This window comes from Pimephales promelas, chromosome 2 (genome assembly GCF_988280905.1).
Source record: "Pimephales promelas chromosome 2, fPimPro1.hap1.1, whole genome shotgun sequence".
NCBI classification, from domain to species: domain Eukaryota; kingdom Metazoa; phylum Chordata; class Actinopteri; order Cypriniformes; family Leuciscidae; genus Pimephales; species Pimephales promelas.
Window position 1 is genome coordinate 13828990 of NC_142770.1, and position 20177 is coordinate 13849166.

Consider the following 20177-nt stretch of genomic DNA (forward strand, 5'->3'; position numbering starts at 1 on the left):
CAATTTAGATCTATTTATTTCATTTATGTAAATAAAAAGTATATTGTGCAAGTATATTTTTCAAAAAATGTATGTGTATGTTTATACTGTTTATACATACACATTTGTTTTTTCGGTTTTACTCAATGTGCTGATGTACATTAAAGATTTTTGAAATATTTACTTCAGTTTTCCAATGTTTACATAAATCAAATAAGCACATGTGACAGTCATCCAATAAATATGGAGGAATGAGAGTTGACATTGTATCTCTGCAGCTGAGGTTATATTATAATCATGTATGAATCATTTTGTCATCCATGAAAAGGGAGGGTAATACCAAGCTCAAATATGGCATTTTGGGGGAAACTAGGATTATCACATTTCACCAGGTGAATCATCTACCATCTTTCATGTGATAAATGACAGACAAACGCTCAACACAGACCCAAATGTATAGGAACAAATTTTATTCCAATTTAAAATGGATATTTTTTTTCTTTAAAGGAGAAGGCTATGAAAGTCATTTTCATGTATGAATGAGGTTCAGGCAACAGTGGTTGAAATGAAACATACAAAAAGAGAAATATGTCTAAAATACTGTAAATGAACAATAATTAAGCCCCTTGTCAGCAGGGTTTTGCGTTAATACGGTTTCTCCTTTACCTAACCCTCTCCACCGAAAAACAAACACATGCAATTAAAATGTCATTTCTTTTTAAAAACAGCAGTTTTGTCATCTTTAATCTTAAATACAGAATAAAATTGTCCTTTTCCTGTTGCGCATTTACCATAATCACATACTTAATGTTTATTTGTTTTTAAAAACCGGACCATAAAATACACGAGTCCTTTTTAAATGATTTCCACAACATTGGCACTTGTAAAGAGTCTGGCTCTACAAATCAAAGGGATTGGCACACTCAATATAGTACATCATTTACATTTGGTATGCTTTAAAAAAAGAAAAAAAGAAAAAAGAACTGAAAAAAAGAGCAACCAACTGAACAATACATTACAAAGTAATACAATACTTTGATTTTATACACCACTACACAAGTTTATTTTTACCGGTTTTATCAAAAACAAATGTGTTATATTAAAGTGTCCTACATACAAGTGTTCAGGTAATGCATCGACGTCAGAAGAGAAAAAAAAAAGTAAAGATAGCTTCATATTGTACGCATCCATCACGTCAGTGTGGACCTCAAGCGAAAGCGTCGTTTCTATTCATTAGTGTCTGCATCTCTCAGAGTACCAGGAACAAGTTTGGAGGAACAGATACATCACATGAGTGGAGTTAGTTTCATTACTGCAGAGTAGGTTCAGTGCATTGACCCAGGGAGGAAAAACTTCATCGCCAATTGTTGAGAACGACGAAAAAAAAAAACAGAAAAAAAAAACAAAACACTTAAACACCAGTTGAATAGCATATCAAAGCTATTTTTACCATCTGCATAACATGATGTTTTGGTACTTTAGTACATAATGGGTACGAAATGAATGGCTGTAGTGTTTTAGTTGGATAAAGAAAGAAAGTTGTTTCTCAGATTAGGCCTAGCCCTTTAAAATGAAAGCTGTATGTACAAAGCTTCAAACGTTCACGTTCAAAAAAATGCCGTCATAATTTGCAGGTCCACTATTTGTACAACAAAGCAACCGTTTGAAATTGGCATATGACGACTGACAGTACCATCCCACCCAAGTAAACATACAGTTTAAAATGAATGAAACCCCGCCCAGAAGCATGACGGTATGCAAATTCTGGATGTTTGCGAAACGAACAAAAATCAAAACGATACGAAACAAGGATAGGAAACAAAACAATGAAACAAAGAAATGAAAACAAAACAAAACAAATGAATCAAAGCAAAACAACAATGAAACAAAAACAAAACGATACGAAACGAAACAAGGAAAGGAAACAAAACAAAACAAATGAATCAAAGCAAAACAACAAAGCAACAGAACAAAAAATCAAAAAGCTTAACTGGCCTGGCACGGGAGGATCGTTTAATTAAATGTTTGTTTGTTTTTTTCGCATTTTGGCAAACAAGTCGTACAATGCACGAAAAGGTCCAACTGTATGTAAAGAAGGCTTGCAGGATTAAACGCAACAAAACAGCAAATATACAGCTGCGGTTAGGGGAAAATGCGCATAAATAACACCTTCAAAAGCCTTGTGCACTGACCGACACTTCCAAACTATAGAATTCGTCACAAATAGAGAAACCTCATAAAATACATTCAATTACAGGTAAAAAAAGAAAAGAAAACGAAACTGCGGCAATAAGTGACAGTTGTGATTGACGTGAGATTTCGCTATTTTTGCAAATTCCAACGAATCAGGTTCTCTCGAGCTATTTTGTCTCAATAATACAAACAAAAGCCAATAAGACTGTACGAGTGCTAATGTGCGATAAATTCAAGGTGTGCGATAAATGAGTAAACGGGACTCAAAAGCGATACCGTCATGGCCCCCAAAACCAAACATGGCAAATAGAAATGTGCGACACCACCGCCACCGCGTAAAACAGTTAATACTTCATCCATCAACTTACAGAATCAAAACAGCCCATCCAAAGTCACTTAACTTACGGCAAGAAATAGCGTACTTTTTCCGAGGATCACAAGGGCCACACAAAAGTTGCTCCCTGGATGCACTGCAAGTCGAACCTACGGAAAATGGCAACTCCTGTGGCGTCACCCGCGCTGTCCCTGATTCAGATACCCACTTCGGCGTACCTATTGCTCTATAGTCTTCATAGAGTCGGTTCATTCTCCGCCCACAATTAGCCCTTGTAATGAAAAGTATGAAAACTCACCTGAATTACATCATAAAGATCCCAAAAAAAAAAGCCAGCTAGCTATGGAATCCAAAAAGCTAATCAAGTGAGAGCTAAGATATGATACTACGAAACCAAGAGCGAACTCTCAAAAAAAAAAAAAAAAAAAAAAAAAAACAACGCAAGCAGAGACCAGTTAAGAATTCAACCACTGATAAAATTCTCAATTTCCTATTTGCATAAAGCGACGTTGATGAAATGGAAATTCAACTTCCCATTTTCAAGCATTTCAAATATTCGGGAAAAAAAACAAAAAAAACAAAAAAGAACAGAACGGTGACAATCAATTTATCAATACCAAAAAAGAAAAGATCACTTGCCAATGGATTTTTTTTACAGCAGTAGAGACTCAACCCCCGCTTTCGTTGTAGTGCGCTCATGCGGAAAAGTGAGTCCGATTACATATCTGGTCCATAAATTACATAAATAAAAAAAAAACCTAATCGATTTCACCCTATATAGCACTTTTGTGTTGTGCTGCGTTGAGTCGAACGAACATTTCAATCACTGGATATTCATATTTTTTATGTTATACGAAGTAAAAACGTATATGAATCAGCTGGGAAAGGCGTTTATTTGATTCCTTCAAAGATTCAAAACTGATTTCTGTCGAAGCATGTAAACAAATCACAATCTTTCGGTTAATATCTTTGAATACTAGCTGGATCCATTTAATTCTACTGATTAAACACCCAATACTGCCGACTACTGGACTGGAGGAAACAGTTTGGCGCCTAAATCATAAATTTAGCGGATACAGACGAGAACTGGGAATCTGTTGAAAAATCTCAGGACAGTTGAACACAATTCGATCGAAATCACACATTTCAAATCTGCGGTGGCTCTCGTTACTCATTTTATCTTCCTCACATCTCGGAAAAAGTCACATGGGTCTTCTCCAAGTACTCAAGTAGTGAATGGAAATCTCTATACATCACTCCTAAAATAGTATTAAATCAAATCATCCAATCACCTTCACCTCTAGTGTTATAACACGTGATTGCACAACTAACACCTGGTTAAATTCAGTGATGCGAGGTGTAAAGTCTTTCAAGAATGTCGCCCACTCTTCGTTTACGGACACGTGCGCCTCCGCCGAGTGTTTCCGTTAAGTTCGTACCTCAGTTTCATTCAGGTAGCCCACCTACAGCCCATCTACAGAGCAAACGAATGCTCTTTATCATTAGGCACCGGTTTAGCGGCCCAGCCCTCGGGTTTGAGGAAGAGAGGATGATAACGCTATCAACTGGAGGGGGTCGACACTCAGGAAGAGAGGAAAAAACAGGCAAAGAAAAGGACTACATGAAGATCCAGTGCCAAATGGGAGTGAAGGTGTGTCTCTGCGTGTGAGGTGTGTAGTGCTTTCGGCCGTATGTGGGCTGCAGGTGTCTCGCTCTCTTTCGGGCTCTCTCTCTCACACTAGGTTGTACTCTTTTAGGTTGTGCTGCAGGATGGTGTCCTTGACCGCCGCGAAGACGAAGCGGATGTTTTCGGTGTCTGTGGCGCAGGTGAAGTGCGAGTAGATGATCTTGTCGCTGTCCGGGTTCAGGTCCACAAACATCTTCAGGATGAATTCCCGGCCCGCCTGGGCGTCCCTCTGTGGACCTGCGGAGTCGGTAGATGAGATAAGTAAACAAATCACTGATTATGGAGACAAAACAGGCTACGGAAGCAAACCAGTATGTTTTTTGGAAGTGGTTGCAGTTCACAAGTCTACCACATGGTGTCAGTGTAGGCTTCATCTGAATATTAAGAGGATGTTACCATCAAACTCAGGGAAGTAGTCCACTAGGTGAGAGTACATGATCTTCTCCTCCAGAAGGTCCTTCTTGTTGAGGAACAGAATGACTGAAGAGTTCTGGAACCAGGGGTAGGTGATGATTGTGCGAAACAGAGCTTTGCTTTCCTCCATGCGATTCTGCAGATTTCAGAAAGAAAAATACCACAATGAAAGGGCGGCCCAGCTTCGACTGCGCTGAAGACTAATGCACATTACTGTCAAGCATCATTAAACGTGGTTAAATGCACTTCTAACTGTTCCATGAACACCAATTAAACAAATTGACGCATTTCTGAATATACTATACTGTAATGTTATACTATATAATGTGCCATAAAAAATAAAAATAAAAAAGACGACGACTACTTCAAAGATTTAATATTGTTCTCAAGATAATCCAGGGTTATTGTGGGGTCAAATTTAAGAAATGTTTAAGTTTAGGGAAAAGGGCACAATTTGCAGTGGCACAATTTCTTAGAATGCATTTAAAAAAAGAAAAGAAAAATATATGAAACTTAACAACTAAAAATAATAAAATAACATTTTATATTATATTAACGTACATTTAATAGGTTTATACACAGTAAAATGTGTAATATATTAATAATAATAAATGCCTAAAAAAATATTAAAATAGAATTTTAATTTACAAATGTATTTTATATTCATTTTTTTAATAATTGTAAAACAACAAAACAAGTCTATAAGTCTATACACTTCACATTTCACTAACTTCTACTTAGATTATAAAATATATAGATTATATTTTATTAAATGTTTTAATTTAATTTTATTGAATTAAATTTTATAGATTATAAAATATATTACAAAAAATAACACGGTAATTTTAACACATAAAAAACCTATAAATATAATAATGATGAAAATATATGTATATTATACACATTCATTATATATATTAAAGCAAGTAAAATTAAGTATATATGAAGAGTTCAGATGCAAAAGCCTCTAAATGCCATTTGAAATTTTCTTCTTTAATGATGATTTTTATCAAACTTGTATATTTAAGTTCAGTAATTTCACTTAAATAACAATAAATAGGTAATTATCATTGCCATTTAAGTGAAATCACTGAACTTAAATATACAAGCTTGATAAAAATCATCATTAAAGAAGAAAATTTCAAATGGGATTTAGAGGCTTTTGCATCTGAACTCTTCATATATTAAAGTAAATAAAAATAATTAGGCCTACATATAAATAAAACAAAATAAATACACACACCACAACAAAAAACCTAAATAAATAATCACCTCATTGTCAGATTCAACAAGGACCTGGTCGTATTCGCTCAAGGCAACCAGGAACATGATAGATGTGACATTCTCAAAGCAGTGGATCCACTTCCTGCGCTCTGATCTCTGCCCTCCGACATCCACCATCCTGAGACAGCGGTAACAGAGTATGAGTACACACAAACAATGGTTTGAGAAAAATGAAGGCTACACATAGTCCTTTTCCACTTGCATACGGTGACCAATCAGGACATTGAATTAAAATTACGAGTCCTTAAAACTAAGTTTTGTTGGTTGTCGAGAAAAAAAAGGCCATTTCTGAATTATATTGCCCGTTTATTAAATCAAATTACATCTAGAGGCCCTGCAATGGCAGCAAAATAAATGGGCACTTTAGGAAGGGAACCACTTGTCATACAAAATTAGATGCACCTCAAAAATCACATGTCGGTTATCATTATATTAACATTTTGGCAGGAAAATCATGAGGTTAATCGCATTACATCTGGAATTCATTCTCACAAACATGCACAAATTAAGTCGTGACATTGCACAGTTTCCAGGTATCAACTGTTTGGATAAAACGTGAACCGAAAAAGACCAGCTCAAAACATGACGGCAGATCTAAAAACCTTCCCAATTTAGTACAAAGAATTACAGAAGTATCGTAACGGCAAAACAAGCGCGTAATTGTGATTTCTCATTGGACTGGAGAATGAATCTATGGTCAAGTATGGAGCCGGCCGTCTTCAGTTCAGTTCTGAAAGAACAGTGACATTGTTTCACAAAGGAAGCAAAACTCACACACTTACAGATCCACCAAAAACAAAAAGAGAAGTGTAGAGTTTCAGATGCACGCTGGGATTAGTAACATCCATGCAAAGACAATGAGAAGAATGGACATGACGGATGGGGTGAATGAGCGAGGAAATAGCGTGCTCAGACTTTGGCACTGTCTCAGTGAAGCCCCGGGACAACAGATGGAAAAACAGATACGCAATTCTAAGGTGCTCCAGGAATAAGAAAATGCTTTAATGACACGCTAAAAGCTTATTCACAACAAGGGCGGTTATTGAGGAGAAGCTAAAAGTATATCATGGACAAAAAGTAATATAACGACAGTGTGATGGTAGATTTATGTATTGGTAATTAATTCTTTACGCATATATATATATATATATATATATATATATATAAATTCCATTATAATTGTTTAGATAATATTATTAAAAAAAAATTATATTACTTAATTATATAGATGGTAAATAAAAGAAATGATTTAAAAAAAAAAAGACTTAATTCAGAAATGAAATTCTTCAATTCAGAAAGTGATGTTACTATTAAAGTTAAGGTTTTGGTCTTTTTTTAATATGCCTATATTTAGTTTAATATGTCTATATAATAAATATAAATCTATTTTTATTTCCATTTTAGTACATCAAGTTTAATAAATATGAAAAAATTTAATCTTGGCAACTGGCTGAAAAAAAATAATTTTAAGTCATTTTACATTCATTTTATTTCAAGCAAATTACGCTGTTTTTATAATAATAATAATGCCTACAAAGTGCTTACAGTCAGTGCAAGTTTAGTCTCATTATAGATTTTATTAATATTTATCATTAGAATTTTGATAGTTTTCTATTTAAAGTTGTATTTTTGGAATTTATTTTTATACGTCAATATTGTTATTAATTTTATTTCAGTTTAAGTTTAAGTTGTTTTTAGTATCTCATTAAATGAAAATGAAAAATGTTCAGAAACTAGGTAAAAAAAATATTTTTCATTGATAATTTTAGTAAATGCATTAACTAAATGTATTACATATTCACACAATGGCAGAAAATTATTCATAATTTACTCATTCTACCTTTTGGGAAGCCCTGGCATAATGTAATGCATAATGCACATCATGTTGATAAAGATTGGAAAATATATTTTTTTCTACATCAATATGGTGCACAATCACATTCAAGTGATGAACAAAGTAGTCTCAATACATTACCTAAACGTAATTTTCGTCACGTAATTTGTAATTAGTAGTAACGGACCACAATTAGCAAGTAATCTGCCCAGCACTGATTATATTTAGCATTAAAGCAGGCGAATAATCAAACTGCTTTTCTCGGTAAGGTGAACGGACCTTAACACTTCGCCTTAAATTACAGCGCATTACAAGAATATGGGCCATTCCCAGCTCAGCAGTCAGTAACGCTCACTGCTCCTAAATTAATGGAAATGTACGGAGACAACTCACAGGAGATTCCAGCTAAAACAAGGGAATAATCAGAGCAATTCTCAGCTGTGCCATCCCCCCAATCACACACCTGCACTCAGTAAGGGAAAACATTAGAGAGGGATTTTATTTTATGTAGGCAACACAGTCTCGCTAGCTCGGTCTCTAGCGGCCAGGCGTAAAGCTTTGATAAATGGACTCCTTCAGGAGCTACAACCTAAAATAAAGCCTCTTCAGCCAGCCTCCATTCCTGCAGGAGGTACAGCTGACCTACTTACGAGGATAAGCTCTCTAACTCTGGAGGACGAGGAGCCGGAGAGGAAGACAACTCAACCTTGTTACGGAATGTTTTGAGTTAAGTGCCGAACCATTTAGGTTACTTAACCAAAACACTTCTGGGTTTCGTAACGTCGCCTACAGGTTATTTGCATTTTCTAGTATGCATCACCTAAAACCACAAGTGGTCTTGATCGCACTAGATCTACCTTGACATTTACCTGGAATGTGACCCAGCCACCTTCCCAAGCCATTCTCTAGAAATGCACAATAAACATTCACAAATACATTATTTGTACTTGTCAAGCAAGATCAAGAGGGAACCTTGTTGTAAGTGAAGTTATTTCTGGCGCCGGTGTGCGTAGGAGGGGTTTGACACGCTGGCTTCCAATCGATTTGCGGGCTTTTGTGATCACCTCTCTTCAGAGGAATTCTCTCTCTCATCTCGGCTCTAAACAGAGGGGTTGTGGAGGGCTTCTCGCTGCCGCATCACCTGCGGTTCGGAAACATTCCCCCTTCACAAGCCTGAGCTCGAGCTCCTGCGCTAATGTGCTTTCGTGTGTTTTCGGTCCTTCGGTTGCAATGTGTGAAAGGTACTTTTGATTGTTGTCAAAGAACTCTGCCACCATCGTGGCATTCATCGCCACTAAAACAGTGATATCATGCTAGGATCTATACTTTTTTTGTAGCATGAACTCAATCTGGTTTGTGGTTGATAATTACAAATCTTACTATGGCCAAATATGGGTCAATTTGCATCCATGTGCTTTGAGCTCACAGGCAAAAAAGAAAAACATTGTGGGCTTTCAAGAATGTCAAACAATTGAAACTAAACAATAATTTAAAAAAATGCTTACGCATCAAAGAGACTTTATATTACTTGTTTATTTGAATTTGATTGCTAAATATTGTTAATTAGATTTAAAAGAGTAGGTTACTTTAAAAAAAAAAAACTTTTGCTGATAATTTACTCACCCCCATGTCATCCAAGATGTCCATGTCATTCTTTCTTCAGTCGAAAAGAAATTAAGGTTTTTGATGAAAACATTCCAGGATTTTTCTCCATATAATGGACTTCAATGGGAACCAAGCAGTTTCAGTTTCGTTCGTGACTCTCCTGTTTGAACTCGTTTATCAAAATGGACAAATCTTTTTTCGTGTCATTCAACGAATGCAATGAACGAGTTGACTCGGGAAAAGATTTGTTCATTTTGATGAACGAGTTCGAACAGGAGAGTCACGAACGTACATCACAGAACAGAGCAAGGCGGCCATCTGAGCTTTTTTTTTAAATGAGTGATCGTTTCGCTTGATAAGACCCTTATTGATCGTCTAGAATCGTTTAAAGCCTTTTGAACAGTTTGCAATGAAACTGTCTTTTGGACCTTGAACCGTTTGGTTCCCATTGAAGTCCATTATTATGGAGAAAAATCCTGGAATGTGTTCATCAAAAACCTTAATTTCTTTTTGTCTGAAGAAAGAATGACATGGACATCTTGGATGACATGGGGGGTGAGTAAATTATCAGCAAAAGTTTTTTTTAAAGTGAACTACTCCTTTAAATGCAAAAGTGTTATTCAAAACAAAAACAAACAAAAGATTTGGTATCAAAATGCAAAATAGATCATTTAAAAACAGGCCCTGTTTACACCTGGTATTAAAGGAGGAATCCGGGATTTAGCACCGAGTCTATTTTCTAGTTTGTTTAGGAAGAACTAGAGTGGTGGACACAGAAATTTTGATGATGGGTCCTATCTGGACTTTTTGACTCTTTTAGAATCGCCTTTGAAAGCTTCAAACCGGCAAAGATGCGTTTTGGTCGATCGGATCACAAGTAGATGTATTTCAAGCATTTTAATTCGTCTCTTTTGTCCACTTTCGACCACTTCTGTCCTGATTTGGGGAGGTTCTATTGGCGGGTGTGTGTGTTTTTTCAGATCTTTCAATCTAATAGACAAAATAAGAATTTAAATATAAACGTGGCCGGAGACGACGGAGAAACATACGGAGGTCAGCAGCTTTAGTTTCTGCTCTGACAGACACAAGTCAGCGCCAAACGCTGTGAGTGTGTTAGAAATCAGAAATAGTGAGAGAACATTGTGAATGGTGCGTTTATCTGCAAACCAAATTTGGACTTCAGCCGACAAAGTTTAATGTTCCCATAATTAATAATGATGTGTTCGACTACCACTGGAAGTGGTGGAAAGTGGAAAAACTCAAAACGCTTTAGACCCAGTTTACACCTCAACCAAAAATGTTAATTCTAGGTGAAAACAGGGTCTAAAAGACTTAATTTCACCTTCTGTTTCTTGAATTTGATTGGTACATACAGCTAAATATATTTTATATTCAAAAAACAAAAGCTTTGGTATCAAAATGAAAAACAAAGGGGAAAAAAGTTAAATTATCCTTTTTAAACTTGATAAATAACAAAATATATTAAAAAAGAAAAAGAATTTTTTTTTTCATTTAGCCCCAGAACCTGTTGCTGGTTTAAAAAAGAAAAGAAAAAAGGACGACCACAAATCATTCAACAATCCCCGAAATTTCATACGATAAAGACAAACAAACGGATGAATGTTAATGAAGTTAATGATGCAAAGAGGTTAATGACTAAGAAGGACAATGACAGCCAATAACGTCACAGAAAAGTGGATGAAGTTATCGCACCTCGTTTGTTCAACTGGCCGTGATGGACCAGATCAACGCACTGATTTGCAAAATGTTACAAACATGGAGACATTCAAATGGGGAGGAGTCTTCGCCGGCATTATAATCTACCTGAAAATGATGCTTTGCAAGTCGAAGGGATATTCAATAATCCCTGTGGTAGGGATGCGAACCCTAAGCACGTCTTGCTGGGTCGGCAGATACGACGGCTCTGCGATACGGTCCAAATCGCTTAGATAGCTAGAGACAAGGAGAGACGGAGAGAGAGAAGGAAGAAGAAAACAAAATAAAGCATGGCAGCAGGTCCCTTTAAGAGCTTTGGAAAAGCAGTGAGAGAATGCCGCTCGGGGATCCTGGGATGCGACGGCACAACCTTCTGCTTACTCCGGTGAAGATCTCTACAGAGGTTCCCCGAAACAAAACTCTTTAAGAGTAGCAAAGAAACAACAGCAGCAATAGCTGAGCCCCGGGTGGGTGTGAGAATGCGATCAGGGAAGGCAGCAGTGCAGTTGCAACAGCAGCAGGTTAAAGGTCAGGAGACAGCGGCGGCAGTGAGGGTGTTGCCGTGGATTGGCGATACCTGAAGATTATATTCTCCAGGTCAAAGGGATACTCTATGATGCCAGTAGTGGGCACTCGGACCCGAAGAACATCCTGCTGGGTGGGCACGTATCCCGAAGTTGATATACGCTCTAAATCATTAAGGTAACTGTGGGGATGAACCGGTAAGAAACAGGCATGTACATGTGCATATACAGAACTACAGAAGTAGACCCACATGGAATTCACAAACTTTTCATATTTTCCTGCCAGTTTTGGAAAAGCTCACCCTCGTCATTCCAAACTTGTTTGATTTAGTTTTGTAAAACAAAGGGTTTAAGGATTATTTTTTTTTTATGCTGCTCTTTTTTCCCCATTCTAACTTAACCCAACTCATTCAGTTAAGAGTCGATAACAAGTCAAACCTGAAACAACGGGTTTTAATATGAGTGCGAATGAGATTTTCAGTAGTGGTCGACCGATATATCGGTATTTTTTAAATATTGACCTCGGCCGATAACTTTTGGAATCTGTTGGAAGTAGGACTTTTATTTTGACAGTCTTTAGTTATGGTCTCTTAAAGGGGTCATATTATGGTACATGCACTTTTACAAGTTGATTGTACCGCAATGTGTGTTGTCAGTGCCTGTACACAACCATCATTTAAAGAGCCCCTATCATGGATTTTTGAAAATGACTGTTCATGTAGTGTGGAATATAGCTCTAAGGGAATGAAAACATCCTGCAAAGATTTATATTTGAAAGTGCACCGTATATAAAGTTATTGTCTTTCAAAAGTGAGAGTCGACTCTGAGTCTATGAAATGAATGGTTTTTGAAATGAGTCATTAGCTGTTTCGTAGTGACGTAGATACGAAACATTGGCATATTGACCGCGCCCAACAACTGCGCGTGCGGACAGAAGTGTAAACTTGAAGTCTCTAGAGAACACATTCAAAAACTTCAGCTGAATCGCATCATGTCGAGAAGACGCTGTGTTCTACATTGCAAAGACAGTTCAGCCACTTGTTTTCATTGCCCAGGGACGAGCATGTGAAGAATCAGTGGTTAAGAGTTCATATTTGCAACGATACCACAACAGTATAGCCCGATTGTGTTCTCATTTTAATGACGAATCGTTCAAAAACATAAATGAATTCAAATGTGGATTCGCAAGCCGGTTGTTCGCGAAGGAGGGCTCAGTATCCAGTGTGTGTTGTGTACACTCCACGCAGCTACGTTTTTGATATTTCGTTTACTTTGTTTATGCAGTTTTGTTTTTGATATTCCCCAGACATTCACTGAAAAATGGCAAACCTCCTAAACGACTTAGCCAAAAAGTTATTTAAACCCCATTGCCGCTAAAAAGGCGAGGCTAACAATGTTTCACAAGCTTAATTTTCCGTATTTTTGCTCTATATAATAAGCACTGCCCCTCAAAATCTGCCGCAATGTTAGTTTCGGCGGGAAAGCTCGCTCTTGACGGAGAAGCGAGTAAGGGACCGTGTGGGAAAGTGCACTTTTTCTGACACTTTGTTCATTCACTGAGTACAATTTTCAACTCTTGAAGTTGACAAGCTACAATCCATTAATGGTGATGGGCGTTCCATTTCCGACAATCTCTGCCTACGGTTTACCAATAACAACTGACTGGGTCATTTGACCAATCGCCGCAGATTCGCGTCACTCAAAGGAGGTGTTTGGGGAAAATGAATCATCGGACGAATCATTTGGGAGTCGTTGAGCAAATCAGGTAAACATAAATGCATATTATAAGACAAATAAAGTGTTTTTTATCCTTGCATGCACGTTAAACAGTTTTTGGGAACTCCCAAAATAAAAATAGGAACATTTCAAATGCTATGATAGGAGCTCTTTAATGATAAAAATCCATCCAGTGGTTTTGTTTTAATCTCCTTATACGTTTTCCCCTGCCTCAAATCGAGCCGTTCGACGGTGTGAAAACACCCTAAAGCCATAATACAGTCACACCAGACATTGCGCGTGTGAAAACGCAATAGTCTAAATATGGCGGCAAACTCTGTGATTTCTTTTTAAAAAACTATTCAAATGTATAATATATACATAATGTACAATTTTAAATATCAGTCCTCTATTGGGCAGACGTTTTCATGTGATTGGACCACAGCAAGTAGTTTTCCGTTCCCTGTATTCACATACATATAGATCGAAGCTAATATATTGAAAAACCGCAGTGTGACCGAATCTTATGAGCCAAGATATCATATAAATTCAGAAGACATGGGCTTCTTTTATGCCATATTCTTGGATCTTGACAGCCTTTTCTCACTAGGATCCTTTTAATGTATTAAAAAAAAAGAGCAGTGAAAACACGCTTCAAAATGTCTTGTGTTCTACCAGGGTCGAAATAATAATTTCACAAGATTTTGGGAAAAGCGTAGATTCCATGTGGGTGTAACAAACTAATTATGCCATTGGTGAATTCAATAAATTACAATACTGTATTATAAAGGTCCGTTCACACCAAAGATGATAATAATAAAGAATAATCACTCTCATTCTATGAGAGGCCCACACCACAACTATAACGACACAGAGAAACAATATTTTTGGAATCGGATGAACAATAAAACATTGAAAGCCAATCAAAATCCACCTGACTTTGTAAAGCTCAACCATTTAAAGTGGCAGGCAACATTAGTGCAGTGCGAGCTTATAATAAACAGAGCATAATTGCTTGTTGATGTGGATGCTATTACAGTTACACCATCGTTGTTGATGTGAACGGGCCTTAATACCGCATTTATACATCAAAATGGACTGTGCTTCTAACTGACCTTAAGACAAGAGAGCATTCAACAACTCATTTAAAAGCAATGAAGTTAAAAGGATCGAATGGCTAATGACAGCACACACACACACTTACTATTTAGTGGAGTCGGAGAGCTGGTACTCTCGCCTGCGGTCATAGGCTTCCTGGATGCCTGGATCCGCCCAGAGCATCTTTATTGCATTGACAAAGGGCTGTTCAAAGGAGCAAACCTTCTCCACATCAACATCTCGCACCAGCAGAGCATTGGGCTGTGGATAAAGACACAGTAAACAACCCAGTTTATGACTTAATGGCTGTGTAATACTAATGACTTCCAGAGATGTTCACAACCAACTAGGTCACAAGTTGTCGAGTTAAAGTTTAAGGATCTTCTTTAGGAAATATTAACTGATTCTTTAAAAGCAAAACATGAGAATAATTAACCCGTAATCCTGCACAGAAGAAAGACAGCTGACCATGGTGTGACAGCAATAAAATTTACAAGTGAGGCTCGTAGTGCTTTTTATTGCCATGTTTATGGCCGATCTGGGTTTGATTTGCATCTCGACGTGCACTCTGGGCATCAAATAGATGATTACGGCGCAGTGACGGCCAGGGATTGTCACCTTGTTCTCTTCGTATTTGAAGGGGATCTTGAGGTGCTCTGTGGCACGGATCATGGCCTGCATGGAGGTGAAGATGTTCTGGTAGACGAGTTTGGTGAAGCCGCGCTTGTCCTCGTCGGTGTAGCCTGTCCCGTGAATGATGCGCATCTGTTTGATGAACGTACTCTTGCCGCTCTCTCCCGTACCTGAAGAGAAAGAGAGAAAAAAACACAAATGTTGGAATAGGGTTAGATAATATAACTAAATTACAATAATATATTTACTACATAAATGTATTATTTTTGACAGAACAAAGATCACTTAAGCCATTTAGGCTAATGTTGATTTGTTAATCGTTTATTTCTACACATTAAATTAATAAATGACGTCGCACATAGCCTACACATTTAATAAACAGCATTTCATTTCAAACTAAAATACATTTATTACTATGATTATTATACATTTGATGTTAATATACAGTAATGTGTTAAACTGAACTAAGATCACTGGACACTTATTGGTATCAGAATGTATTTAATAAGCCATGTTGGCAAATATATTTTTGTACAAATTTTCTACTTAAAATAAATAGAAATTATAAAGATACACGCATTTAATAATTTAAAGACACCTTGAAATTGTTTGAAAACACACAGCAAACAATTAGCCAAAATATTTAATGACAATATTTAATACATTTTTACACTTAAAGGGATACTCCACTTTTTTTTTTTTTGGAAATCGGCTCATTTTGCAACCCCCCCCAGAGTTAAACAGTTGGGTTTCACCGTTTTCAAATGCATTTGGCCGATTTTCTGATATTTAGAAGAATATCAGTAACCAGACAGTTTCTGGTCTCATTGACTTCCATAGTAGGATACTATAGAAGTCAATGAGACCAGAAACTGTCTGGTTACTGATATTCTTCTGAATATCAGAAAATTGGCTGAATGGATTCGAAAACGGTAAAACTCTGGAGTAGTTGTAAAATGAGCCGATTTCCAAAAAAAAGTGGAGTATCCCTTTAACATCATACTGCCTGAACTGCAAAACTGCAACATCATTATTGTACAGGAGTAATAGTAACTTGAATCATGCAGAATTTTAATTTGATGCATGACAATCCTATATTGGAATAAAATAAGTAAAAAGTAGTATGCTCCCCTCCCCAGAAAATCGACTTTGAGGATATACAAACTTTTATTAATTCAAGTTCAGGATCTAATCTTGCTGTTAACAATATTAACAGTATGTAAACACATACAGCAGCACTTTAAAACAGAAATCCTATAAAAAGAACCATGTCCCCGTAAACTTCTTTGGTCCTGATGACTCAAGCCAGTAAAAATGTTTTAGCCATCCCCAAAGTTCAACAATATGACTTCCCTGGAAACTTGGGAGGTCTTGGACCGGCAGGGGGAAAAACAAGTCAAGTAACTGTTCCAGTTTTCGAAATTTATCACGTTCTTGACAATACAATGTCAACAGTTTGGAAAGTCACGCTTCGATTGGTATGATAACCAGTTCCACAAGTTTTATCTTGGCGTACCTACGATTGACATCCTTGACAACTGCCATTTATTTAAATAAACAAAGGTTAAAAAATAATAAATAAATAAAAAACGTGTAGGCCAGTCGATCTTGAATTGCAAGAACTACCTTTTCAGGTAAGCAAACAAACGATTTTTATATGAAGAAGTTGCCTGTGAATGTGATGTAATTTTTGTAACTTTAAACATGCATTTTAGAGTAATCAGACATTTTTTGTAGTGAATTTGTAATTACATACGCCATGGTTCTGGGTTTCTATTCAAACAAAGGTGTTTTATGAGTCACAAACACAAGTTTTTCAAAATTACATTAGTCTTTTCTAGAAGCCAAGGTTGAACGGTTCGTTCACACAAGATACGCTGAACCCGCAACGGGTTCGATTTCCCATCAATTTCCTGTCCCATCTCTCCCTTAGCCGAGTCATGGGTAGTTTTAACTCCAACAGCTGGATTCTCAGGCTCAGGCCTCCCTGCTCCGTCTTCATCTCCGTCTGCCGGTGGTTTGCTGACAGGGGAAACCCAATAAAAAGCCTGGTTGCATAACCGCTGCACTCCTGGCTCCCTCAGCTTGCCAAATAGCTGCACCTCCCTGAAGCTTTACAACAGTTGCTCCATAGAAATAGCACCACAACTGTTTGAACATTACTGGAGCACCTTGATATCAGGTTTTCCTCCATATTAGGTCATTTTGAGGGTAACAAACACACTATAGTTTGGTTCAATGACAATACGGAGACCATAAAAAGAAACCGGAGACCTGGTAGTGAAACTAATGCATGCGCAAAACAAATAGTGAGCTCAATTCTACAAAGTAAAGAAATAATAGATGGGTATTTGTCACCGTAAATTGCTGTTTGCAACCAATTCATTTCCGTAATTAGATGCATTTCATTGAAACATGATGGGCAACATGGTGAGGGGGGAATTTTATCCTTTGGGAATAGATTGGATGGTGAAAATACATACCCAAATGAAGCCCGACTGATTAATAATTTAAAAACAATGGCTAAAAAGCTTTCTATTGGTTAAAGGCTATTAACCAAACATTTAAGCAAGTGGCATCAACAGAGAAAATAAAATATGCAGACTATTAATAATAACACCACCAACAACTAAATCTAATTTAAAAATATTTAACTTATGTACACCACCAATCAGAAGTTGAGTAAACATTGAATCCTGGAAAAAAATCTCTTTTCAACATTGATTATCATAAGACACTTAATATTCAGCATAATTACTCCAGTCTTCAGCTTTGCCATCACAGGAATAAATTACATTTTAAAATATATTCAAACTGAAAACAGTTATTTTAAATTGTAATAATATTTCGCTGTTTTTACTATATTTTTGATCAAATAATTCCATCCTTGGTGAGCATAAGATAGTTCTTTCAAAGACTTGTACAGACCCCAAACTTTTAAAATATAGTAGACTACACGCCACGGCAATCATTAGTTCCACACAAAAAGTATGACATTGCATAAAATATTATGAAAAAAAAATAATAATAATAAAACAGTGGAAACGAATGAATTGTGCATAAGACCAAGAATATGTAGTGTAAACGTTGCCAAAATCTCCTAAGAACTACACAGGCACTGACTCTTAAATATGACCGGTCAAAAGTCAAGGTGACGAGGCCCATGGTCTTTTTATTGGGGAAGGACACAGCGTTCAACACCAGTGAGACTGGATCCATCCTATATTCAAGTCTGTGAGCTCACAGTGCTGCAAAGCAGGTTACCATGGCAACATTTTTAAAGCATTTACCACAGCAATGATTCAAAGAGGAGACATACATTAGCAAGCCCTGCTCTTCTTTCACCATCAAATGTGTCAACCCACCAACAGAAACAAAATGGCAAGTAGAAATTAGCAAATTTGTAAAACAATTTCTGCATTTCAGCCATGCCAAGTTGCTGCTTGCAACAAGATGATATATAAAGCCAATAAAATGGCTTTGCAATAATAGCAATGCATGTTCTGTATTGTGAAAGACTACTGGACAAGGAAATGAGGCGATGGTCCTATACTCGACTCCCTGACAAAACTAAATGACAAATATAGCTAAAAGTACAGCTACAATTAAAGACATTTATATTGATTAGACTGAGTGAAACAAGATTAAAAATAACCAAAAAAACAAAATCATGTAAAAATAAACAACAATGACTGTTTCAAAGACTGTTGTATAGACCTTATTCGCAAACACCGGGAGTAGCTAACCGCGGCCATATTGTTAACATATCGGTCCTGCTGCTCCTAGCCTCGCGCAGTAGCCTGGCTTCATCTTGTCGGTATCAAGAGAAGATAAGCTTGATTGGTGTGGACCCACATCAAATAATAGCATCAAGTAAAGATCCGTCCTTATTGCCAGCCGTAACTTATCCGGATATTTATAACTCATTCGTACAGTATCCGTATACAAACTACAATTTACCTCAAGGCAACATAATGAACGACACTCATTCGTGGAGGTGGAAAAACAAGTTTTTTGTGACATGCAAGATTTGTTGTATTAAAATGTAAATGCAAAAGAAAAGACGTGTCGGTTGTTTTCGCCAATTTTAAGTTTTCGTTTAAAATGTTTGCGATTTTAATATAGGTACATGGTTACATACTTGATGACTTGCTTGAGCAACTTAATATATAGAAGTAATGCATGGAATAATTAGCTTACGTTGTTGAAATAGTGAGTATTCGTTCAAATAAAAATAGTGAGTACCGCGGATGTACCGGGTACAGCCTCGGATCAGTTACGAACTGCAAACGCAGCATATAAAGCACTATAGCGCGTCCTGCTTCTGTACCGTATACGCAACGCACACGAAATATTTGTGAAACCTGTGGTAAAATGATGGGAAAAGACTTTGTGCAAAGTTGGCTGAAAGTTTAGCCTATTTATCCTAGCTAGCCTCTCCTGTGCTGGCTCAACTCTGTCTCCGTCCCTTCACGTTTTCTGACAGTCGGTAACTTATCGCATAAAAACTAACTGCTTGGTTTTAATTGCTGTTAGAACAGCCGTATATTACACAACACACCATCACGCTGTTTAAATAAAAACAAATGATAATACCATGGTTAATACCGACGCTGCCTCAGTTGTCAATTGACAGACTGACAGTTGCCGTGGTTTCTATGTCAACAATATGGCCGCCGCAAACATTGATGATGCAGATCGAATAACATCCTCCTTTTAAAACAAATAAAAATTAATTTCACTTTACATTAAAGTGTTACGGTTGATTTTCAAGCCATTTCGTATTGTTACAAATGTTGGTAATATAGCTAATGCAATGTAAATGTACAATGTTTACATTACACTGAGTAATGTAATGTAAATTTAGCAAAAGATCACCGGATGACAGCAAGCGATCAAGGGCTTTGTGAAAACTACAGATTGTACTTCTGCATTTTGGTATCCCCACCCACAGAAAGAGGGTGATTACTTGATAGCCTGGATGAAACTTTCATCCAGCAGCGACTTCAGGCCTCTCTTGGGGAAAGCCTCCAACAAGAATACCCTGAATGACACTTGAGTCTGCTCAAGTCTACCATCCTTGCAAATCCATTCTTGGGTACAACTTCAAAAAAACACCAGGACTGGTTTGATGAAAATGACACGGAGATAGAACTCATC

At 36.9% G+C, this 20177-nt stretch overlaps 1 protein-coding gene across 3 annotated transcripts in view; it reads right to left on the reverse strand.

Annotated features, from left to right (window-relative positions):
* Positions 1 to 434: 434 nt before the first annotated feature.
* Positions 435 to 20177, reverse strand: part of LOC120495270 (guanine nucleotide-binding protein subunit alpha-11) — a 29732-nt gene continuing 9989 nt past the window's right edge. The window contains exons 2-8 of one of the 3 annotated variants that reach the window (XM_089116437.1): positions 15003 to 15187; positions 14491 to 14645; positions 11624 to 11752; positions 11155 to 11283; positions 5880 to 6009; positions 4590 to 4743; positions 435 to 4430 (exon numbers count right to left, since the gene is read on the reverse strand). In XM_089116437.1, coding sequence (XP_088972563.1) covers positions 4240 to 4430; positions 4590 to 4743; positions 5880 to 6009; positions 11155 to 11283; positions 11624 to 11752; positions 14491 to 14645; positions 15003 to 15187 — 1073 coding nt within the window. In that variant the 3' untranslated portion in view covers positions 435 to 4239. The remainder of the gene's footprint in view (positions 4431 to 4589; positions 4744 to 5879; positions 6010 to 11154; positions 11284 to 11623; positions 11753 to 14490; positions 14646 to 15002; positions 15188 to 20177) is intronic. The other 2 variants (XM_039694759.2, XM_039694760.2) reach the window with 2 other exon arrangements.